At 47.2% G+C, this 24,907-nt stretch overlaps 1 protein-coding gene across 1 annotated transcript; it reads left to right on the forward strand.

Moving 5' to 3' along the window:
- Positions 1-109: 109 nt before the first annotated feature.
- On the forward strand, positions 110-18,381 carry LOC8035706 (m7GpppX diphosphatase). The gene is made up of 4 exons (XM_002400110.4): positions 110-505; positions 6,868-7,013; positions 7,340-7,564; positions 18,017-18,381. Exons 1-4 carry the CDS (start codon positions 151-153, stop codon positions 18,308-18,310), a joined length of 1,020 nt encoding a protein of 339 aa, XP_002400154.4. The 5' UTR covers positions 110-150; the 3' UTR covers positions 18,311-18,381.
- The last annotated feature ends 6,526 nt before the right edge of the window (positions 18,382-24,907 follow it).

Consider the following 24,907-nt stretch of genomic DNA (forward strand, 5'->3'; position numbering starts at 1 on the left):
TGGAGCTGAAATAAATTCAAAGCATTTGCGTAAGTGCGTGTATGATTTATTTTTATTTAAGTTTAGTAAAATGGTTGGCAAGCAATGAAGAAAGTCTGAAAGTTAGCCATTATGAAAGACAACTTGACGAGTTTCTGTTGCGATTAAAAAATGGCGGCAGACGCGATGGCAACGGACCTAACAAAGCGACACTTGGACGAAATGGAAAACGGCGGCGACAAAATCAAGAAGGTGAAGTTGAGCGACGGCGATGACTACCAGCACCTCGCTTCGTTCGAGAACTTTGTGCCGCGAAGAGTCCTGAGCGAGGACTCGCGCACAAAGTTCATGTCCGTCGAAGGGACGTTTGGCAAGTCCACCGACACCGCGGTTGTGGTCGTCGAAAAACGTCCCTTCAGCAAGGAAAAATACGAGGCCGTTTTCACCGGGGACACGAAGCTGGAGGAAATCTTCCACAACGACATCTACACATCCTACAACGGCACTTTGGCGTCGGATGTTCATGGTATGTTGATATAGAATCGCTGGTAAGGTGAGAAGGATACGGCATCTTTTGAACGCCTGGCCCCCGCCCCTTTCTTTTTTTGGTTTTCTTATAAGACTCCGCCTTCCACTGGGTGTTCCCGAGCGATATCCGAGCGTGAAATGAACCGCATAAATCAGCCAGTAAAGTAAGCGCAATGAAACTCTCCACAAAGGTGTCTTTTGGGCGGTGCACGGGGGAAAAAACAAACAAAACAGTTTGCTTGATGCTGCCACTCACAGATGGCGCCACCGGCAGCGCGGCGCTTTCGAAGCGCAGACGATCTTACCGTACACTTGCTGGGATCTGCTTTCGCGTGTTAACTGCAAGGAAACTTTCAAGTTTCCATTTCAAATAGTAATTCCATGTTTTAAAATTTACATATTGCAAAAAAAAAAAAAAAATGGTTTGCTCTGTATGTTTATACAGCCTTGATGGAGATACCAAGAGATCAGGAGCTCCCGCTGGTTAAAAGCTTGCGCCTTACTAGATCTGGTGGGCTACAGCCACTGTTTGGTCGCACTGTGCGTCACCAGAACTCTGTCTTGGTGAAGTGTGTAACTCTCTGGCGCTCGCTGCCAAAGACGCTGACTGACTGTCCACCCCAGGAGAAGGAGGACCTTAAAGCCTGGTGCAAGGAGGCATCGGACTTCCTTCAGCAGTGATCTTCCATGGAAAAAAACCTTGCATGCTTCATTGTCATATTTATTTATTTATTTGTTTCTTTTTCACAATATGTAGTAGTGCAGCACCACAGGCCTCAGGTATGGGCCAATGGCCTTTCTGTGGTGTCGCAACCCTCCAGGGTTGAATAAAGATATTATATTATGTTATATTACACCACAGCGGTAATCGTTAATCGGTCTCTTAGCTGTAGATGAGAAATTTAGCCAGTGCAGTACAACCGCTAACCTGGGATTTTTAACCTGCATCACATAGTAGTGATAACACGAACGTGTGCCGGTACGAAACTCATCCAGATCGAATTATGGCAAATTTTGTCCAGTGCAACAGACGAAACTCGAACTGCCTTCAATCTATCTGAGTCAAAAGAAGTCCGACTGAATGTGCAGTAGCAGTAGCACAAGGCTACCAAACTGCAACCTCTCTTGCGATTTAAAGCGCTTTCCATTTCTCTTTTAAGTGAAGTGCTTGTGGGACTGCGAGGGAGGCGGAAGAATAGGGGGGGAAAGAGGAGGGGGAGCCACGAGTCGCACTTTAACACACGAAGCACCGCAGCTTGGCCACCCCTGATATAGCGTTTCTTTCTTTCTCATTTTTGTTTCTGGAAACCTATACTCACGAAATTTTAGTATGATAAATGCACCCCTTAAAGACACCTTTGTGAAGAGTTGAGCTGATTTATGCTGTTCATTTTACACTCCGACATCGCTCGGGAATACATTGTAAAAGGGGTGCCTCCGTCATAGAAGGCTGACTACAAGCTAGTCATATCCTATTAATATTCATTAGCAGGAAGTTGGTAGTTCCTGATGTGTCTTTCGATAAACAACTGTAAAACTCGGGGGAAAAAAATAACTTACCATATGTGGAATCATACAATATGCTAATTTCCAGTAGCTTGCACGCTAGGTCACGCCGGCCATGATGCTTTGCCCCCCCCCCCCCCCCCCCCCCCCCCTTGGCGCCATCGCGCCCTACCAAGCAGCGAGCATGCCCAGCCAAACCAAACATTCTCTGTGGCGGGTTCCTACGCTGTTTGACTGCCACTCATACTTTTTTTTTCCAGTTATTTCTTGCACTTCACATAATGTTTAAAATGTCTAAAGAGTAACTCCGCTTCGTCTCCGCTTCGTTTTTGTTTTTGAAAAAAACAATGCACTCCTCTTTAGTACCACCTAGGAAAACCACACGTCAAATTTTACGACCTAGTTCAGTCTAATTGTTTCTTAAACGGTCCGGCAAGCTTTGCAACTTGCCAAGTTGCCGAAGTTGGTTGACTCGAGCAGGCGAATTGAGACCCAACAAACAGTGCAGTCAAGGCTACAGCGTGGGCGAAGCCAGCATTGAGCTATACGTCATCACCATTGCCCTCCTTTTGCTTGTTTTATTTTTCCGGGCAAGCGTAGTGGGTGATGTTGGCAAAGTTTCCTCTTGGGGCTCAGCGGAGTCCACGTGATTGACGTAACGCGCCTGCGCAGCGCGCTTCTTGGGAGCCGTCCGGCCGCCCTGCCGTGGCCCCGCTGTTACTGCCGTCTCCCGCGTCACAACCGCCGTTGTTGTCTCACCGTTCGTGATTATTGTCTCTAGGAGTTTCGCCCACACTACGGACACTACGTGCGCAGATTAATGCCACTGTTGTGCCGACGTTGTCGAGCGTCGTAGACACCAAAACGTGATGAAGAGTGCGGTGCAGACGACACTTGCGCCTCGCACACGCCCGACCCAATCCTGCCCGTTGCTGTGTAGAGGGTCACGTGACGTCTCGTACCACGTGATAGCCATGTTCTTTGCGGCCGGAGGCCTATGTTGCCGGACGGAGCTGAAGTTTCGGTTTCGATTTCTGCTCATGTTTAAAATTAGATTTAAAAATATATAACCCATTTTTTGTTAAGCAATTTACATAGTGTCTTTTATAGGGCTTTTTAATCCGAAATCACTCATTATCCCAATATCTTCATAATTGAGCAGAGTTGCCCTTTAAGTACAACACCCCCCTCACACCCCCTCCCCCCCCCACCCCCCAAAAAAAAAAATTCACAGGGTTTTTTTTACTGCAAAAATAAACTAAGCATCACGAAACACTCATTCTTTGCCCGAATGTAGTGCCAGCAGCCCAAACCCGCAAATGCCAAGGTTTCAGCACTAACAATAATTTGATTAAAAAAAAATATGTGATTTTCTCAAATTTTCGGTGGGAAAATGGAAATTGACGAAGCTGCCAAATACACGTTGCCAGTTACCGAAAACGGGCGAAAATGGGCCCCATTTTCCTTTCAAAATGTTGTGAATATCGCGCAATTTTTGAAGAAAAAGAATGATTACTGCAGAGTCTGTGACATCTGGTCCAGACCACCCGCGCTACATTTGGGCATAGAATGAGCGTTTCGCAAGGCATAGGCAGCAAGCGCATGCTTGAGGTCGAGCCTTCGTAAGAGACGCCCTGCAGCTCTCGTCTTGCCAGCGACTAAGGAAGCTTTGTATCAATGTTGACTCAACGAGGGCTACCCTTTTCTCTATTGGACGTCACGCATGGTGTCCTCTTAGAGGCCCAGTCTGTGCTCGTGTCAACAAGCAATCTGGATGGAGCATTTATGAAGAGAATACAAGTGGCATCTATGACGCGTACGCATGAACATGTCCTTGAGACAATTAGCGGAGTAATTGTTTGAATTTATGTTGTAATTTGGCAGCAGTACGCCGATTACGCTCCCCCTCCCCTGTCCTCCCCCCCCCCCCCCCCCCCCCCCCCCCAAAAAAAAAAGTAAAAGACGTTAAAGAATATATAATTTTTTTGACCAGGTTGGTCCTTGTTTGTTCTGACAAGCTGCGCACTTTGCTTTTACGGTAGTTGGTGAGTGTACTGGCAGTGACCCGTAATAACTCTCGGTAACTTGAAGAAACCCTGCTCTGCTAGATCGCAATGCTTGTTTGCACTTACTCGTGTTTGCACTTTCGATAGTCGCAGTTGCAAGCATACTTCTGTGGAGCCAAAACTTCACTCAGCCAGGCAGAATGATGCTCACCAATGGTATAGCGCTACAACATGAACATGCACCGTTTTGAACCCCCTCTCCCTTCGCCCTCCGCACCCCAAGTCGTGAATATCCCAACAACCTCAGCCTCCCCCCTCCCTCCTTTCCGTCTTTAAAAAAAAAAAAAAAAAGGAAAAAAGATTCTGGCTTTGCCATGATGCTTATTCAGTGCTGTTTGGTCCACGACCCTCATAAGCTCCAGTTGCGTACCCAGGGAGGAGGCTTGTGCGGCTTCAGCACCCCCCCCCACCCCCCCCCCACCCTCACCCCGAAATACAGAGGACTTTATAATACACACCCATTTACAAGGTAAACAACAACAAACAAGACGGCGGCTTTCTGTTGCCATATCCATTCCCATTGCTGGGCGTTGTGTGTGTTTTCCTATGGGACTCGCACAATGACGAGTGTGTATTATTTATGTTTGCCTCTGAATGATTGAGCTCATTACGAACAAACATTAATGTGTCAATACTCATCGACCTGTTTGAAACATTCAACATCACAAATTCAGGAATGTTGAATGAAGAGCGTCATTTGTACCCTTAAGTGACCTGACTCAAAACGATGTAACATGCTGTGAAGAGCTACGTCGACACGACCATGAGTAGACACCCATCCATACAGGTGCGCTTGACTATACAACCGCTCCTTGAATTAATTGTCACGCTTAAATTCATACTAAGCGACAGGGATGTCTTGGTGACTCACAGCTGGGGGGATCGGTGGCCGAGTGGTCTAGCGCACACCAGCTCGGAGCACGTGGAGCGAAAGCTCGCGCTGCAGAACCCAGGGATCCTGGGTTCGAGCCCCACCCCTGCCCATCTCGATCTGGATGAGCATCGTACCGGCGTGCGGTCGTGTATCACTACTGCGTGATGCACGTTAAAGACCCCACGCTAGCGGCTGTACCGCACTGGCTAAATTTCTCATCTACAGCTGGGAGACTCGTCGCCCCTCTGAGGCAGACCAAGTTCTAGGCTGTATAAACACACACACAACCCAATTATTATTTGACTCGCAGCTGTAAGTTGTAACTCGACGCAAGTTCCCACAACATAGTCAAATGCTGCTACGTCAGTGTGCCTTTATCCATGCGTCGTATGAGGCATGGCCACATGCAACGAATTCAGCGATTAGTCTTTCACACGACATATGAAGAACAGATGTCCCAGTAGTGTCTCAACGTAGCATCATCAAGCATACTCAAAGTTCACACACTATTGTGTGAATCTAGGTTTGCCAGCCAAGAAGCAGAGCGTGTGTGTGGTGCCGGGTTGCGTAACTGCACAACAGGAAAATAGCAAAACATAGAATGTTTGGATTTTTTAGGAACATCTGCCGGTCTGTCCTGTCCTTTCCGGTTAGTTACTTGAGAGTGGTATACTTTTGTCGTAATTTACAATTGCCTAGGATTATAAATCGCACACATCCCCGCATTGATAGACCCAATTAAGTAAATAAAAAAGACTACAAGGCCGTCATTAGTCGATAGCTTCATGTGTTGAAGAAGTAAATACTTGAAATACATTTTAGCGCTCAGAACACAAGGACTAAAAGTCGAAAATCAGACACCACATTCTCGTCTTTTTGTCCTTGTGTTTTGAGCGCTAAAATGTATTCCAAGTTCCAAAACCAACTAGCCCAACAATCTACTCTACTAAAGTAAATTCCTTTGATATGCTAATAAAAACCTCCTGGCCTGCCAGACTCTGCATCCCATTTCGTCAATGAAATGGTTATTGACGCGCATTTCACACTTTATGTCCAACGACATTTTATTGTTACGGCTGCATTCTGTCGACAAGACAAGCTCGCACTGCCGTCGATTTGCCACGGACACGACAATGATTTTCATCACGTGGGAAACAAAACAGAATCACTTTCGAGACTTGGTTCACAACTTCTCAATCAGATAGTGCATCCGTAAGCATATCAGGCATTTCGGCAGAATTTACCTATGCACAGCAATAAAAAAATCACCCTGACGCAGTAGTGAAACCCCATTAACAAGAACACATTCATTCCAAAACCAGAAATCATGTAGGCAATGAGGTGCCCAGATGGGAGAAAATTCGAAGTCGCCAAAAATGGGTGTACCGACTTGTGTTTTGACCCCACCCCCCTCCCCCCTTCCCCTCTGCACACCAAATCACGGACATTGCAACCGTCTCCGCAGCCCCCCCTCCCCGAAAAAAGCTCCTGGATACACGAACGATAAGCTGCAATGGCAGTTTGGTGTGGCAAAATGGCCGCAAATGTAAACACATAAGCTATTTATAGTTAATGCCTCAGTCTTTAAGCGTGACAGTTTCATACAATTGGTTACAGCTTCATATCCATTTTTGTGGATGACGCACATTGTGGATAATTTTGGGGGAAAATGGAGATGTCCATATTAATGTGACATCACTGTACTCAGCACAGACCTCCATTCTTTTACGCTCGAAGTTACGGAGACGTGCGAGTAATAGTTGTTGGGACATGCTCTTTAACTTCACATCTATTGCAGTTATCTACGTTTCTCATAATACATTGTTTTATCGGCGTCATCTGAACATCTGCTTGACCTGTTTATTTGGGCCACTAAACTGCCGGTGAAATTCCCTTCTCACTTTTTTTCCGCAGGACTCACAGCGACGGTGATCTGGCCCGCAACCCAGAAACATGTCGACAAGTACCTGCCAAAGACCCAGTACATGGTCGCAGAAACACCGCAGCTGTACAAGGAAGTCACGGAGCCTTACATCACATCACAGCAGTTTTCACTGCAGGTGCGTTGCCACCTTAAACCGGCCCGCGCCGAGCTCTAATTCAGGTTGCGAAATTTTATATCCGTGTTTTTTCTATAACATGGGGCCCGATTAACACCGATTTTGTTGTCCAACAGGGAAAAATAACACAAAATCTGTGGGGAGAAAAAGAGAAAAAAAAAGAAATAATAACATCACTGAATTTGAAGAGAAATCTACCCCGAAAGTGTGAAATCCTACTCATAGCATCCGCCACAGTTCTTTGTAGGGGGAGACAGAGTGTAGCGTTTATTCATCGGTCTACTTTCTAAGACCGTCCACAACGTCTCTCGGGCATCCGGCCGCAGTGGGTGTGCAACATCCTGGAGCACAAGAAGGAGACAGAGCGCATCCTCTACGAGGACCCGGACCAGGAGACGGGCTTTGTGCTGCTGCCCGACATGAAGTGGGACACAAAGCAGACGGAGAACCTGTACGTGCTGGCCGTGTGCCACCGGCGCGGCCTCCGCTCCCTCAGGGACCTCACCCAGGAACACCTCCCCCTGCTGCGCAACATCAGAGACAAGGTCTACGTAAGTAGCTTCGGTTCTGGGCATGCCGTTCGAAATCCCAAAGCTCCTGGCACCTTTGCTATGGTGCTTGAAACTCGTCTTTGATCGGTGTGGTTGGACGGTTTTAGGTGACATGCTTTCGGTTCGAAATCTTGCCAGACACCATTTGGTGAACTTTTGCTCAATGTCTTTCTATGTGTGAAGGCAGTGTTTTCCAGCTCGCTTGAGGTCTTCCGTGCCAAGATCTACTGCGCCAGCCAGAGTAGTCGGGAACATAAAAGAGCATCGTCTGGTACTTGATTCATACTTAAAGGGGCCCTGTGATCATATTTAAGCATCAACCTTTTTTGCAGTTTTCACATCTCTTGGGGTTCGGGCAAGCCAGCAGGCACGGAGAGAGTAACTAAATGTCTGTGTGTCATATTTTAACCGGACGACGTGGAAACCTCCTCCACCTACAAGGGCGACCTGCGGTGTTGAAAGCGCGCGATATGTAACGACATTGTGACGTTTTTGGTCCTGGCCTTACTACTGGTCAGAGCCGCTAAAAGCTTTTTTTTAGACGAAATACAAAATATAAGTGGCGTGAAATGTTTCAGTTATTTCTGAAAGTAGTTTTTGTTCAGTGTTTTAGATCAGAAAAGAAACAAGTGCAATTGATAAAGTATGAAAACAAGAAATGATCCGTCGACATACCCACCACCAAGCGGTGGAAAAGGCAGTGCATACTAGAAAGGACTAGTGGGATCAGGCCCCGACGAGCAGCGAGCGTAGAAAGGTCCTGGATGTACGCGGTGGCGCTGCGGTGGTATGGGCTTGAGGATCCGACCGGTTCCGAGCGTTCCAAAGGCCTTCAGCGAGCAGTCTTGGCTTGCAGTTTGGCCGTTTGACAGCGTGAAGTGGCTCCCATTCCGAGCTGATCTTTACCCCGTGTTTGCTGTCGTTTGTGGTCAATGAAATGTCATGCTGAATTAGTATTTAGTTGCGCAGCAAATGTAAGGCGAGCCGCCCTAGCCACCCGCTTCATCCGGCCTATCCAGCACATGCTTTAGTGGCGCCCTCTGGAGCGTCGACACGGAGTGTGGCAGCCGTGAGCGCTCGCTGAGCTCACTACCCTTCCTCTAGTACGTGACCACTCAAGCCAGACTAAAAACGTCATGGAGGAGGTGCTCGTGTAGTCTGTTACAAGTAACGAAATTACCTCTAATCCCTTATCTGTAATGTTGTAAGGAAGTAATGTCATATTATATAAGGTTATTGTACAGTAATTGTCTTACTTTCCTACATAAGGGAATGATTGTAATCCTCTATGTTTCCGTTTCCATTCAAAGGAAAAAAGGAGCAACTTTAAATATGGACAAAAAAATATATAAAAATAAAATATATATACATACAGTACTGTCTTTTCAGGTGTATGAGACAGTTTTTTCCCCAAATTTTCGGCGGTGCGTCTTATATGTATATTTTCTTTTTCTTTTTGACTAACTCTGAAAGAACTCCTGTTGATGCTGATTAGTCTTTTTTCAACTATTATAACAGCTCAATGCCAATGATGCATCATAAATGCAAGTGCATAAATATAGGTGCGTCTTATACACAGGTGCATCTTATATACTAATTTTTACTTAGAAACTTGCGAAAAGGGGGGTGCGTTTTATATAGCGATGCTTCTTATACACTGTAAAATATGGTATATATGTAAATTTTTTCTTTAAGGGTAAGCTTTATTGGAATCATACTGTCACCTGCACTTACAAAGCACAAGGCCTGGCATTCTTCAGATGCTCAAAACCTTTCATAATGTCACCTAAAAAACTTTCTTTTTTGTGGCTTGGCTGTTTCAAAAGTGTAGCTCGTCCACTTGGTTGCCCACAACGATGGTGTAACCACACTGATACGCACTGATGCGTGCAAACGATATTAGGCAAACTCACAAGGTCAAAATCTTTCCTTTTAAAGAAAACTAAAAAAAAAAAAAAAAGTCAGAGTGCACATGAGTTGTTGTGGCAGATCTGTGCACACCTTGTCTTTTTGCCCCTTTGCTCTTTTCTTTGCTTCCTTTTCTGTACAAGAGAGAAAGAGAGGACTTCCTTCCGCCAACTTCAGGGACGAAGATAATCCATACTGGGGACAGAACCAAAGTTTGGGGGAGCCATAACTAGGTCACTGCGTCTCAATGGGCCAACAGGATCTGGCTGATGTTTTGCATGTCGAACGGGTAGGAGAGGCCCTGTGAGTGCATTGTTTTCTAGCCACTCAGTCTCAAACCCAGTCACGCATCCAGGTGGCGGCACCTATTTGGAAAAGGGTGGATTGAAAACGTGTTCTCCGCGGCAAACAACATTGTCCAATTAGACATTTTAGAGCCAGATGTTGCTCTGCGACAACAATAAACATTTCCATAACACTCGTGTTTCGTGTCTTACCCTGGGACAGTGAGGGTGAAAGTAATGCTGCAAAAGTAACGGATGACCTTTTGAAGTAACGGTCGCTTACTCAGGGATGTGATTGCTGCGCCAATTGCGCCAAACTGTGCCAAGGGGCTAACCCTGCTACATTCTGCTACATTTCGCCGAAATATGGCTATTCTGCGCCAAGCCTGCGCCAAAGGACCAATTTGGGTCGCCTTTCAGAAACGGAACTAAACTAAGAACCGTAATTGAGCATGCGTGAGCTAGTTGGCACAAGACGCCGCCCGACACAAAGCACCCTGCATCAATCGTCTATTCGGTCTTGCATGATTTTTCCCATCGTCTTGCGTTTCACGCTCTCGTCGTCTCCGGAATCTCGTCTCGCGCCTTTTTCTTTTTTCTTTTTTTAAATTTTTTAGTGATAGACAAAGGCGTGTGCGGACTCTCCAACGTTAGTGTGCCGGGTTCCAGACATGCTGTCATGCTGTGAAACAAAACCATGTTTTTGCGCGGCGAGAGTTACTTTGTGAGCTGAAGCGCTCGCGCGACCACAGTCGCCGTGGTCACGCGACGTCGTGTGTTGCTGTCCCCACGTCGCTGCAGACATGGCGCTTTCTAAACTGAAACGCATCGACATTCCTGCTCTTGTTTAAATCATATGCTGCTATAAAAATCCCTCTTTAACTTAGTGACTGCTTGGCGAAGTTTTGATTGCCTAGGTTTTGTCTCGGCAGGCTTTCTTTCAAGGGGGACCCCGGTACGTGAAAAATCTACCGCGAAAGAAAGTTGATATTGACAAGCGAGCTAAAGCAACGAAGGCAATTTCTGCACGCTGAACCCGCACACCGCGCTTGTTTGTCTCGAGTTTAGTCGTTGCACAAAGCGCTCCAAGAACTTTTTGACCTTGATTTCGCAATGTTTTGCACCGATACGCTCAGGTTCTTTTTTTTTCTGTGTTTAGCCTGTACCTCGCCTCCCGGCCTGACAAGCACGCGCCGCTGGACTGTTTATTGTCGTATGCTGGACAGTTACATTTTGCATACTATTTTGGGAACCAGTTGGCAGCGGAGTGGAGTGGCATGGTTTCGGTTTCGGTCGAACAGCCGTTGTCTCCGCTCGCGCGGCGAATCACGTGTAATTGCAAGCCTGCCGAAATTGCCCTCACGTGCATGTGAACATGATTGCACGAAAGGCACCAACCAGCCGGGACGCTTGCAACGCATTGTTTTATGTTTGCTTACTTTTTATAAAAATCTGCCACGTCGGGAACCAGTAAAACAATAGCAAGTGTTTTTTTTTTTTGTTTTTTTTTTTCAGAATTGTTTGGCAACGCTTACAGCTTTGTATACTTGTGGGATGTCTCAGCACCAAAAACACAAGCAGCGAGTTCCACCCCAAAACGTCGCATCACACCACAACACAAAGTGGCCTTCGTTTGTCCAGCACTTAAAACAAATATTTATTTTTCTAAGAATATATGCTCCAAAAGCCACTTTTGCTGCTCCAAAACACTGTCTTGGCTGTGCCAAAAGGTGCTCCAAAATGGCTTAGGCCAATCACATCACTGCTTACCTTTATAAAGGTGTAATGATAATTAGTTAAGATTTAGCCATGGGTAATTGTAATTCCTTACATTTCTTTAGTAACGTGTACAAGTCTGGCTCAAACGCAATGCCATTGACCAAGAAAATATTTTACTGTTTTTTAGGGTGCGCGTTGCAATTGCATACATGAATAAAAGCGATCAATTTTTGTTTTCTATCTCTTCTTCGCAGTACTTGATGATGTATCTCGGAGGTCGTAGTGTCGGCATAGTCCCCCAGCGACGATATTTGAATGCTGCTCATAGGTTCGACCCAAGCATTGTGGGAGCACTCGATTTGGGCTCATGATAACCAATAGTATTGTTTCTTCTGATGAAGTGGTGTGCATATATCTTGAGTCGTCTAGTTTGTGGTGGCATTCAGTCAAACTCGGGGGCAACTGATCACGAAATATTGATAAAAATTAGTGCTGATGTTTAAACACTTCTAAAGCATAGTAATGGTTTGAGAACTTGTCCGCTTGGGTTACGTCTAGCGAAGACCTCATAAAGACCCAGGCAGAAGCATTTTAAGAACATATTCACACTGGAACATCTTGAAAACAGAAAACATAGAAATAATGTAGAAAAAAAAAAGAAAGAAAAAATAAAACGGAGAACGTAGAAATAAATAAAAAATACTATGTGCCAGCATTTCTGAACAAACTACCCTCTAGCATTTTTAATTTAAGAACAAAGTACAAGCTCAAGAAATCCCTGAGAAATTTTAGTTTGTAAAGTGCTCACTACTTTGCTTTTTTACTTTAATTTCTTTGTGTGAATTTTATTTTACATGTTTCCTTTTGCGTACGGCTAGTTGCACTGATTGTAAGACGCTGCCAGTCAAGCCCAATGTGGCTTAGGCAGGTCTGACTTCACACTCGCTTTGTTCATTTCTAATACAATTATTATTATTAATAACTTGATGATCTATTGCCTATTGCCTAAACGAGCCTCCAAATGAAAGTCCGTCTTCACTAAACGATGAAGTGCTCACGGAAATATTTGAACAAATTTTAGAAGTCGCATTCAAACACTATCAAGCGCGTCCATGCCTGGAAAAGTTTTGCGGAGGCTTCCAATGTCCCGTCATACTCTAACTTATGGATTACGGAGAAAAACAGGTAATACTTCAAAATGCAAGAACCCAAAAAGGCACAAATACATCTATCGGTGAGGACTTTTTAATTCAGGTGTGCTCCGTCAGAAAGTTGCTTTGGGGCAGCCAGCAATCCAACAGAAAAAAAGGTGACAAGGCGTATTTCTCCTACAACAAACTCAAAATAAACGGCACCGTTTCCATCTGAGATTACCTAAAGAAAATGATAAGGTAAAGCTTGGGCAGACTGGGCATCCTCCATCCGATTACACTGCATGACAAAGGAGCAAGGCGATAGGTAGCTAAGGTTGATATCACTAATTGTGACATCTATCGTTAATAACGCTGACCAACCGGAGGTGCTAACATGTGCTTACGACCCACATGTAATTATGATATCAGAAACCTGGCTGCATGAAGGCATTCGGGACACTGAAGTGGTACCGCCTAACTACAGTCTCATTCATATAGATTGGTGCTCCCGAGGTTGCAGGGTTGCTATAGTAGCTAGCACTGGGAGATGCTGTTAACGCAGAAAGTGCTTGGTGCAAGTTGAACTTTTTTGGAACTCGGATAACACCTGGAACCGTCTACAAAAGAGAAAGTCTAAAAAAAGAAAAATAATCAAAAGAGGTAACTCATGTAACTGATTACTTAAAATCGCAAACACTAATAATCAAACCAAGATGGTAACAGGAGGACCTAGACTAGCCACTCCCCTAGGCTAGCACTCCCTCCTTTTGTACCTGGGCTAGCCACTCCCTCCTGTGACCAACTTAACGTTGGGAGCCTGAAACTCCCAATGTTAAGTTGGTTACAGGAGGGAGTGGCTAGCCTAGGTACAAAAGTGTCCAAGTCGCCGCTTGAGCTCGTTTTCAGTCATAGTCTTCGTCAGGTTGTTACAAAACCGATGCGTGTCAATAGCACATACTGTTTCCTGCTTGATTTATTGCTTGTTAGTAAACACCTTGATGACTCCAGTGTTTTTGTTTGTGACCGGATAGCTGATCACAAACTGGTATTTTTCAAATGCAATATCTCTGAATGTCACACGAACCTGGTTGAAATGAAAATGTACTATGATTTCGAGAGGGCGAATGATGAGTGTGTAGTTGATTATCTCGAGTAATACAGTCAAACTCCTCTACAACGAACGCTTCTACTACGAAATAGCCTGCACAACAGGCTATTTCGTTGCTTATCTGCTTTATTGGGATCATTAAAGTGGGCGACGGATATAACGAAGTGACGTGTATAAGAAAGAATTATTGCAGTCCCACACGCTTCGTTATACAGGCGTTTGACTGTAAATTAATTACTTCGATCTGTTAACTGATGTTAATGAAATGTGGTTAAGATATAAGTCCACAGCGAACCATTGCATTGCCTATTTTATTCCTCAAAAGCAAGACTTATTGCCAAAACCCATGGATCACAAGGAATATTTTGCGCGCAAAATGAAAACTGAAATAGTTCCGTAAGCGCCATTCGCACGCTGTTTATGAGCAGGCTAAAAAGAATGATAATATTAGCGAAAGAAACATACTTCTTAAAGTCATTGCCCAAATTTCTCGTGTCTTCCCCTGAAAAGTTCTGGCGTTATCTATCACCGGTGAGAAGCAGCACCACCCAGTTGTGCATTGACAGCGATTCAGTGAGCGACAAGACAAACATTGGGTTTGAATTTAATTGCCATTTTCAATCCGTGTTTACAAGGGAGTCGAGTCATCAAAATTCAATATCACGGAGTGATAATATAAGCCATCTTATACCTGAGCAGGGTATTCTGTCATTGCTACGTTCTCTCAATGCTAAAAATTCATCTGGACCAGACGTTTTACCCAACGCATTCTGAAATGGTATGCTGAGTAGTTTGCCAAATACCTAACAAACATGGTCACTAGATCAGTTCATGATGCAGTATTGCCGGATGACTGGCTAGTAGCTAGAGTTGTTCCCGTCAAGAAAAGTGGGAGAGGCGACCCGGTTGAAGACTCTCGCCCTATATCTCTGACCTGCGCATTTTGTATATTGTTAGAACATATCTCATTTCTTTCCTCGAAGAAAAGGGTAAGATTAACCTCAGCCAATATGGTTTTCGTATTGGCCTGGCAACAGTGACTTGGCTCATTTAATTTTACCATGAATTATCCAGCTATGCCAGTGATCGAGCCCAGGTGGATGCAGTGTTTGTTGATTTGTCGAAGGCTTTTGACCGAGTACCTCACTGTAAACTAGTTAAGGGAGGAAGTGGGTTTTCAAAAACTATTTTTTGTTTATTGGTCTATCTCAATCATTTTTTGCGCAGGCATGCAGTTTATTGTGCTGATTTCGTAACTGCAATCAGATTTCAGGTATCCCTTCTTTGTCAAAAGTTATCAACAAAATAAAATATTAATTAGCTAATTTCAGGAAAAGTTTTAAAAAACCTTCTTATTAAAATTTTAAGGAAAAAAAGGTATCAATTGCTTCCTAAAGAAATGCCATACAAGCTAAAGCCATTTTTATTTCTTTTGCACCATATAAACATGTAAAAAAATTAAAGTGAATAGAAGACATACAATAGGGGCTATAACAATGTCTAATAATGAAATGCCAGTTTTATATACCACAAAATATCATAATAAAAATAGCTTTAGCTTGCAGTCTAGTTCATTCCAAAGAATATGGTACCAAGTTTATGAAAATCGGTTGAGCGCAAGTGAATCAAAAAGCCTTCCTGGCCGGAGAAGAGGCTGAAAAAAACAAAGCTGAGAAAATCGACTTTGAAATTTGGGTATGCACAACTAACAACATTGAAGCTTTAGATGGGTGAAATGCCTTTGGTTTGAATATCATACTAAGGGAGAGACACGGGTAGGGAAAGCAGCCCCATATGCAACAATTGGTTAGCCCTCAGAAGGGCTTTTTTAGGGGACGTGGGGACGTTTTCAAAGCACCAGCTTGTGAATGGGCGCGGCCATTCCGCACTGCTCACATTTGGCGGTCGCGAAGAATATGATCAGCACGTTCAAATCCACAATCACAAATTGCGTGCCGAAATCTGACTCTTTATCCTTGACAGTGACATTGAGGAGGTCAAACTTCCGTTGTGTGGCAGACATCTTCGCGGTCAAATCCTGCTTCATCTCGTCAGCCCGCGCCGCACGTTGAGCAGTTTCACTTGCCGTGTAGAAATGCGAGTCGAGTTGTGACGCACCAGGGCCAAAGCCGTTGTGTTCTTCGTTGCTCACATCAGGGCGGGCACCTCGGAAGACGACGCAGCTGCTGACAGCTGAACTTGCCGCATGTCCGCCGCAAGCAACGCGGCTGGCGATGCGACCGAAGTCCTCTTGTTCTACGCCCGACGCTTCCGAATGCCGTACGCACGTTGCGTTGAAAGCTTCACGCTAGGCATCGCAATCACTACCGATGTCTCCTAAAGACGTCGAGTTAAACAAAGCAGGCGAACGCCGAAAAATAATGTGCTTGAAGCCAAAACGCAACCGCTAGCAGACGACAAACAACGATATCGGCTGCTCCCGACTCCTTCCGTGCCGCGAGGAAGGAGAGGAGAGAGAGGAGAATGACATGTTTCAGGAGAGGAGGCATGCGCTTCGGCCAATAGCGACAGCGCTCGCTGCGGCCCGTGCTTCTTAGCCAATCGGTAGCTCGGTTTCTTTCTCTGGGGAAACGCGGTATTCTGTGCTTTCCCCGGGCGGACGGCATTTTTAATGGCGCCAAAAATGTAGACAAAGAAGGAAGCTTCCGAACGAGACCAAAATGGCCGCAAACGGGCGCGCACCGGCGGAGCGCGGAGGGCGCGCGTTTCCACATCAGTTTCCTCTTTCGGTAAGATTTTGGGCGCGTTCCACGCGACGTAATTATCGTTTTTTTTATACTTTCAGTTTGAATTATGCGACAATATTTTGAAGAGAGGCGCTTGGATATGCAAGGTACCCAAATACAGGATTTCTGAAAAATGAACTTTTTCGCGATTTTTTGCATTTTTAGGACCCGCGTCCCCCCTTAAAGTATACTTAGACCATAAAGTTCCTTCATATATCATTAGCCGGAGAAATGCATGCCTCACGAATAGCCAGCAATTCATAGTGGTGCATGGTGCCTTTTCTGGATTGCTAGGCGTTCATTCTGGAGTACCCCAAGGTTTGGTCTTGGGCCCCTTGCTTTTTTTTTATATATATAGGTTAACAGCTTGTTTTCAATTTCAACTGACGGCTCCATAAAAATTAGGATGTTTGTAATCTACATCCCTAGATATTCAGTAGAAGGCGAAATAAATTTGAAGAGCACTTTATCGTGGTGCCAAGAATACAGCATGATGATTAATGTTAATAGAATGCAGTGCATGCATGTTGCAACAAAAATAAATGTATTGAGCTTTAACTATGTTGCTTGTGTATTCCAGCTGACGACCGTTGAGAATTGCAAATATCTGGGAGTGATTATTTCAAGTGATTTATAATGGAGCAAGCATGTCGAGTACATTGAAAAATGAAAAGCTGGCAAATTGTTGTTCCTAGAAAGAACGCTGTCACCGTGCCTGGGCTGACATTCGAAAACGCTACCATTTGCGTTCCCAGCGAGCTCCGTGAGTACCTTGAACGGCACCAAAGGGCGCTTAGACGTCAGGCGTTGGGGTGTTACGTACGGGTAGCAAACAAACTTGTAAGAGGCGACGTCGGTGGTCTTCCTTGGAGGCACGAAAGGCCAGAAGCAAGCTGCAATACTACGGAAATCTCAGGTAGATGGATGGAGACCGCCTGGCTAGGCATCTTTTCATCTACATTCACTCGAAGAATGTCAACTCGACGTGGAGGAAGCGAGTTATCCGGCTTGGCACGAAGTTTGGCATCTTCTCCTTGGACACCAATCCGGAGACTAAGAGAAAATGGGTGGCTACATTGCAGGTACGAACTTCTGAGACAGACCGTTCGGTTACTAGTGTGCGGCAACACACAATCGTGTGTCTATGCGCATTGCCAAAGATGGAGGGTTGGCCCATTGACATTGTGTGGAAACACGCTGGGTGGTAGGCTTCTTATTGAGGTCCGTGGTGGTGCCCTGCGTACTTGACCATACCGACACATGTATGACTCTGGTGTGATGGACACGGCATGCAGCGCGTGTGGAGCAGACGAAGAAACTATTGAACACTTGCTGCTCACATGCAAGGCTCTGTTTCCGATGCCTGTTCGGGACTGCCGCATTGAGAAGGCGCTAAAGCGGAGGTGCAAGTCGGTTAGCCCAACGGGCTCAAAATCTTGCTGGTACAAGCACTTGAGATGACCTTTGCTCATGTGTGAGTAAGCGTGAGCTATTTATTGTGATATGGGCACATGCACGGTATTTTATGGTATTGGCACTCCCCTATCTTGCAGGAGGCACTCATGGAGAAATTCCAGGTTCCCTCTCAGAGGCTGAGGGCCTACCTGCACTACCAGCCTTCCTACTACCACCTGCACGTGCACTTCTCCGTGCTGGGCTTTGAGGCGCCCGGCACGCAGGTGGAGAGGGCGCACCTCCTCTCCACGGTCCTGTCCAACCTGGAGATGTGCGGGGACTACTACCAGAGGGCCACGCTCGGTTACACGGTCAAGGAAGGGGACAGCCTCTGCGACAAGTTCAAGGAAGCCGGGTACTTCGACAAGCCGGAGGAGAAGCCCGTCGAATGACCCTGCCCCGAGGACTAGCTGTCTTCTTTTATTTGTTTCTATTTTATTAAACAGCCACACGCAGGCAGAAATGAAATGTTTTTTACGGCATGGCTTCATGGCGGATCCCGGGGTTTGTTTGGCCTACAGCATGGGGCTGTGGCCGGCTAAATTCAGTGGGGAAATTACGACGTCACGTCACGTCGCTTGGAGCGTTTCCCCCAAGTTTGCCGGGGAAATTGCGACGTCATCCGACACTCGGAGGTCACGCGATGTGCTTCCCTGCTAAATTTAGCAGGGAGAAAATATGGTGTCGCCTGACACCGAAACGTCACAAGGAGAGTTTCCCCGCTAAATTTAGCGGGGAAATTTCTTTGGTATACTGCGTTTCATCTTGAGTCCAGATGCAGCCGACGCCATGAGCTGATGGGATCTATCGGACAGTGTCAAAAAGGCACAGGCTTGGTGTTTGCCATGTTCATGTTTTTGTTTTATCATCGCTCTACCAATCATCCACAGAGAAGGCTTTGTAACTTGCACACGCCGCCTGATTGGTCCCATTAGTTTGTGGCAGCGGCTGTGTCTGAACTTAAAGGCCGACGTACAACCTCGGTTTCCTGCAAGGAAGATAATCCTCTTAGTGCTCCTCTTTCCTAAGCTGCAAGGAGAGCCGATTTGGGGCCACGACCCACTCTATAAAGGGGCGACCAGCTCACCTTCTCCTGCCACAGCGCCGCTTTTTGTTTTGCTTGTTCGGTTCTTTTTTTTTAGTTCGCCTAGTTCCCACCGCTCCCGCTGGCGCTGCTTAGAATCTCCACTTTCCCCGCTGCGTAGAACACTCGTGAAGCGTGGGGAGGCTAGCACAGGCTTTCTTTTGGCAGGTGTGTGCGTGCACGAATGGTTTTTCTGGCTGAAAATAGCTCAACGTTAATGGTAAAGTGGCACTCATCGAAGGGCTGTGATGGTTTGCTGCTGTGTGCCGCTGTGCAAGTCGAGCACGCGGACTTCAACGGGAGTCGCCTTCCACGAGTTCCCGGTGACGGAGATCTGGAACGACTGGCTGAAGATCTCTCGCCAAGCCGAAGGTGAATCACTTACCCACCAAACTATGTAGCATAAAGAGAAAATATGTTTTCTTCATGTTCATAGCACAAAATAAGTCGTGGTACGTATATGTTTACAGCGTCGCCCTTTACACACCGTGTCGCGAATGTTGGACGTTGTACCTCCCTCATTTTGAGCGTTTAGTTAACTATGCACTGATGCTGATATATCTACATACAGGATCAGCCGTCATTCATCGGAAGGAATAGAGTTCGCGTGTTAATGTTCCGAGCTTGCGAATTTCAGATGACGCGGAACTTGCTGACGGTGTATATTTTAATTATGGGCATGCGACTAGACGGCTCCTACCCCGTACGGGGTAGGAGCCGTTTTGTCGCACCGGGGTCAGGATGGTCAGGAACGCCCTGTGGAGTTTACTTCTCGCCGGCTTCATGCAGCCGAGCAACGCTACAGCCAGCTGGACAAGGAAGGCTTGGCGCTAATGTTCGGGATCGAGCGCTTCCACCAGTACCTGTGGGGCCAGAAATTCGAGGCAGTAACGGACCACAAGCCACTGCTGGGGCTGCTGGGGCCTGACAAGGCGGTTCCAGTGCAAACCTCGCCTCGTGTGGTACGCTGGGGCTAGACGCTGGCGGCCTACAGCTATAAGCTGGTCTACCGCCCTGAGCCGCCTGCCCCTGCCGGAGGTGCCTGCTGCCGTTCCAGAGCCAGCTGAAGTTTTCCTGCTGGAGCGGGCCTACTCAGGGGTACTCACCAGGACTGTGGTGGCACAGGCGAATGCGCCACCGCAGTCGCCTGCGGTGGTCAAAGCGGTGTCCCGATGGGAGGAGCTGCGTCACCAGACGTACAGCCACAAGGCCGCCGAGCTGAGCTTGGAGCAGGACTGCCTGCTGTGGGGTTCCAGGGTGGTAATTCCACAAAGCCTACGGGCCAAGGTCCTGCAGCTAGTTGCTGCATGCAGGGCACTTTTGCGTGGAAAAAACCAAGATGGTGGCACGGTCGCACGTTAGGTGGCCTGGCCTGGACCAGGACATCGCGCACAAGGTGCAAGGCTGCCAGGTCTGCCAGGAGAATCGGCGAGGCTCGCGCCACGTGGAGATCACCCCTTGGCCATTCCCACAGAGGCCCTGGTCCCGCCTGCATGTGGATTTTGCGGGACCCTTTTAGGGGCCACTACTTCCTAGTAGTAGTGGACGCCTTCTCCAAGTGGGTGGAGGCACTGCCAGTCACCACTCCATCAGCAAGTGCGACCATTGCGGCGCTGCGGCAGGTCTTCGCGGCACAGGGATTGCCGTACATTATTGTGTCCAACAATGGTCCCACTTTCGCCAGCGCCGGGTACCTGGACTGGCTGCAAAGGAATGGGATCCGCCGGATGCTGGTTCGCCGTACCACCCCGCTTGCAATGGTGCAGCCGAGCGGGTGGTACAGACCATCAAGAACAAGCTCAAGAAGAGCCAGCTTGGGGATTTCCGGACGCAGGTGGCCCGGGTACTGTTCCAGTACCGGACCACACCCCAGGAGGTCACTGGCCGTGCCCCCTGCGAGCTTTGTTGGGCCGGATGGTCAAGACACCCTTGGACGTATTGCATCCAGACCTCCGGTCCACGGCGCTCCTGAAGCAGCTAAAGCAGAAGCTGGCTGCTGAGCGAGGGTGCCGTCCCGGGACTTTGCCGGAGCCGGGAGCGTCGGTCTACGCCAGGAACTTCCGTCCTGGCCCACCCTGGTCTGTCGGACATGTGGTTTCCCCAGCGAGTGCCTCGTCGCTACTCGTCCGCATGCCCGACGGGACCACCTGGCGCCGGCACGCCGACCATGTCAGGCCTCTCTTCAGGAATGGGCTTGCACCTTCGGCCGTCGCTTCGGAGGACCAGCCCGCAAGGGGACCAACGACAGCACCAGTCGCGGCCAGTGGAACGCCACCCACCACGGAGGCGACAGCGTCGCCACTCCTGTGGCACCAGTTGGACCGATGCCACTCACAAATCCGGTCCCTGCTGCTCCACCGGATGGAGCGCGACCAGTTCAGGCAGCGCCCGGCATTGCCACACCTGGCCCGTCGACACCAGTGATTAGGCGGAGTACGCGGCAGCGAAGGCCACCTGACCGTTACTCGCCGGGGTAACCTTCGTCGTCGACTGGCCAGGACTTGGCAAGACCAGACGCAAATTGGTGTCGGCCGTGTGCATTGTTTATTTGTTCATTTTGTTTTTTTGAAAAACAAACGGGGGGGGGGGGGGGGGAGAGGGGGGGAGGAATGTGACCAGTAGGTAGCACCCCCTCCAGTCTACCCGTCTGTGGCCCCCAGGCTCGGCGGGTAACATTGGTCACCGCGCCAATAAACACTGTGGAGCGTACGCCGCCCCGGTCAGTCATCGTCCACCCTCACAACCAGGCTGAGTGTTGTTGTTCTAGACGGGTGCTTCGGCCCCCTTCGTCCACATTCTAGAAGGATCGTGACAGTTCGTTTATCTGATGCGCGAACCATACTCATATTAGTCAGTTTGTCTGATGATAATTTTTGGTGGCTCCGAGGCAAGAGCGCTGGCCTACGGATTGCGGTGAGTTCGAATCCCCGCCGAGGTGCCCGCAATCTGATGGAGGCTTATTGCGGAGAAGGCGTAACCGAGCTTTCGGTTGCACGTCAAAAGGTCCCCATGTGGTCCAAATTAATCCTCAGTCCTCCGCTGGGGCGTGCCAGATGCCCGTCGTAGGTTTGGCACGTAAAACCCCCAAATTTGACTTTTGATAATTTTATTCTACATACAAATAAAATTTGGGCTTAATTGTATTGTTCACAACTGCGTGGTTTTCAGCCGATTTACTTGCGTGGTAAGTTGCAATTTCCAAATGTTTCCAGGCCCAGGAAAATAGCCATGGATTCCGAGTTACAGGAGCAAAATGTGCAGCCTTCATTTCAAGTCGGGAAAAGACGGAGGTTGTAAACAGATGCTATACCATTGATCTTCCCTGACTACCCAGCTTATTTGCAAGCAGCGCCTACAAAGGAGCGACAAACATTGAAGCGTAGAGCCGTGGCACCAGTTTCTACTCTGACCCATCAAGATGCCAAGAAAAGATGAATGCACTATCTATTGCAGATTGGTGTTCATCAGATTTCTCTTCTTCCTGGCTTTGAAGTGCAGAATTGTGCACTTGGAGCCTTGTGGTTAATATATTTTTTTTAGCTCTTACTATTAACAACTCTGACTTTTTTCAGGTTGGATTGCTCTAGAGCTGCTGGTTCTGGCGTTGATGCCACAGCTGCGATGGTGTCTGTCACAACGGCCTTAGGGCAGCTTCCACCTACGCTGCTGAACCCTGGGACTGTGCCAAAGTCGTCTCCCGAGCCCACCACAGAGCCCCCGACCAAGTCCTCCCCGGAACCCACTGTGAAACCCTTGGAGTCCCCCTGTTTGGAGCCTATGCTGAACCCCGGGCCTGTGCCAACCCAAGCGAAAATTTCTAACTGGGACCAGTTGGCACCTCAACTGGTTTTAACTGGGACTAACTGGTACCAACTGGGAATGAACTGGGACCAATAGGAGTCCAACTGGGACCGGCTGAGGGGTCAACTGGTTTGAACCATTCCCAGTTGGGAGTCAACTGGTTTGACTCCCAGTTGGGAATGGAGTGAACTGAACCAGTTAGGAAAGTAACTGGTTGGAGCGATTCCCAGTCGGACTTCAAATGCCTTTCCCGTTCTCAGTTCACACGGGGCAACAATTTTGACAAGTTGGGGGTTTATTGACCTTTGCTAATGAAGAAAACTAAAAACACTTAAATTTTTAGATTTATACAAAGGGAAATTTTTAAGTACTGGCTACATTTATATATTTGTAAAAATAATATAAAAATTTGAATTAACTAAATAATTTTTAATTGGAAAATATAATTAGTGACAAAATGTGTTCACCTAAAGTGGTCTTTTGACGGCGCCCGAGTCAACGAGTTATCAGAGCTCTGCGAGTTATGAGTTGCTTCCGCTCCCATATGTCAAGCCTGGTTCAGACAGTTGCGTTTGACTGCGTCTGACTGCGTTGCGGCAGCGAGAAACCAGGGCATCCCTGCTGCTTATATCACGTGCCAAGATGATTCCTTGAATTGGATTCCACGCCTCATACGAAGCACAGATGTGCCGGTGACTCGCTTTTGGTTCTCGACGCAACGCTGTCAAACGCAAGTGTCTGAACCGACTTTAAGTCTGCGCGCGCGCGTGCATTCTACAAACCGTCACAGAAACAACAAAAAAAGCATGACAAGAAGGACGATGAGGAGTTGTGCATGGCGGTTTCTTTCTTTGCCGCTCCCTTTTCTTTTGCTTGGTGCTTGGTTTCTTGTTTCGCTCTCGTGTAACGCCATCGAAGCCCGACGCCTGCGCGTCCGTGGAAGGCGCCACGCTACCCCCCCCCCCCCCCCCTTTCCCCCTTTGCTCTTTGCTTTGACGCTTGTTTTTTGTATTGCATTTTTTTTTTTTTTTTTGCGTATACGTCTGTTAGGGCTCCTCGCGGGTTAGCAGTTTCCCGCTCATTTTATTTCTGAGAACTGACTCACTGACTGGCTCAATTTAGCTGACCGGAACTCTAAAAAAAAAAAAAAAAAAAAAGGAAGAACCGTGTTTATTCCATTCCCATTCCGTTCCGGGCAAAAGGCACCTAATTCCATTCCCATTCCATTCCCCTCAACGTTGCCGCCATTCCTTTCCCATTTTATTCCGGGGTCGTGAAAATGCGGAATGATTCAGGAAATCACTCCAACTCCGGAGTGGCAACTCCGCAACACTGATATCCATCCACTGAGCAGACACAAGTACAGAAAATAACACTCGGTGCCAAGTACAAACGAAGCACCTGGGCGGAAAGCCGTTAATGCCAAACGAGCAGCGTCGGGTGACGGCGACTGACTGCGTTGCGCCCCTTCGACGCCTGCATCGCTGCGGTGGGTAGTCCTATAGCTAGTCGTAGCGAGATGATCTTCACTTCAAGCAAGACATCTTGTCATACCATAGTCAAGATATCTGTGCAAGTGTTCGACGACGTGGGCTCTCTCACGTTGGTGCAGTTGTCATCAAGAAAGGTACATATCAACAATGTTGCGTGTTTGAAGCTGAAATTATGACGCATACTCATCTAAACCGAAATTTATCGGTCTGCGGCTACAAACATTTTTGTTGAGGTTGCTTAGATGATGTAATCGTTGAGGCCTCGCATTAAATGGTGTTGCGAACTCTTCGGTTGTGTGTGAAAACCTATTTTTTCCCTAATAAAAGACATTTTCAAAAGGACGTGTCTTCTGCTGATACATTACACATCTTCCAATTTACAATGCAGAGGCAAACAGAAAATCAACTGCGTACATCTACCACTTAGCATAAGCACCTTTTGCCATTCATTCTTGAGCACACTCAAATATCAGCTTAGGTTGCTCTTGTTTAAGAAGCTTTGCCCTGTTCTGTAAAATGAAAACAGTTAAAAAAAGCTTAACCTTCGTTCTTCTCGCATTTAATACAGACTTGTTTGTCAGCAGATCACACACAGCAGATATCACCGTGGC

Source organism: Ixodes scapularis, unplaced genomic scaffold, assembly GCF_016920785.2.
Source record: "Ixodes scapularis isolate PalLabHiFi unplaced genomic scaffold, ASM1692078v2 PGA_scaffold8__174_contigs__length_109621045, whole genome shotgun sequence".
Lineage (NCBI taxonomy): Eukaryota > Metazoa > Arthropoda > Arachnida > Ixodida > Ixodidae > Ixodes > Ixodes scapularis.

Coding starts and splice junctions, on each gene's coding strand:
- LOC8035706 (XM_002400110.4), top strand. CDS start 151: ATGGCGGCAGACGCGATGGCAACGGACCTAACAAAGCGACACTTGGAC. Junction 506..6,867: donor TTTGGCGTCGGATGTTCATG/GTATGTTGATAT, acceptor TTTTTTCCGCAG/GACTCACAGCGACGGTGATC. Junction 7,014..7,339: donor CACAGCAGTTTTCACTGCAG/GTGCGTTGCCAC, acceptor ATCCGGCCGCAG/TGGGTGTGCAACATCCTGGA.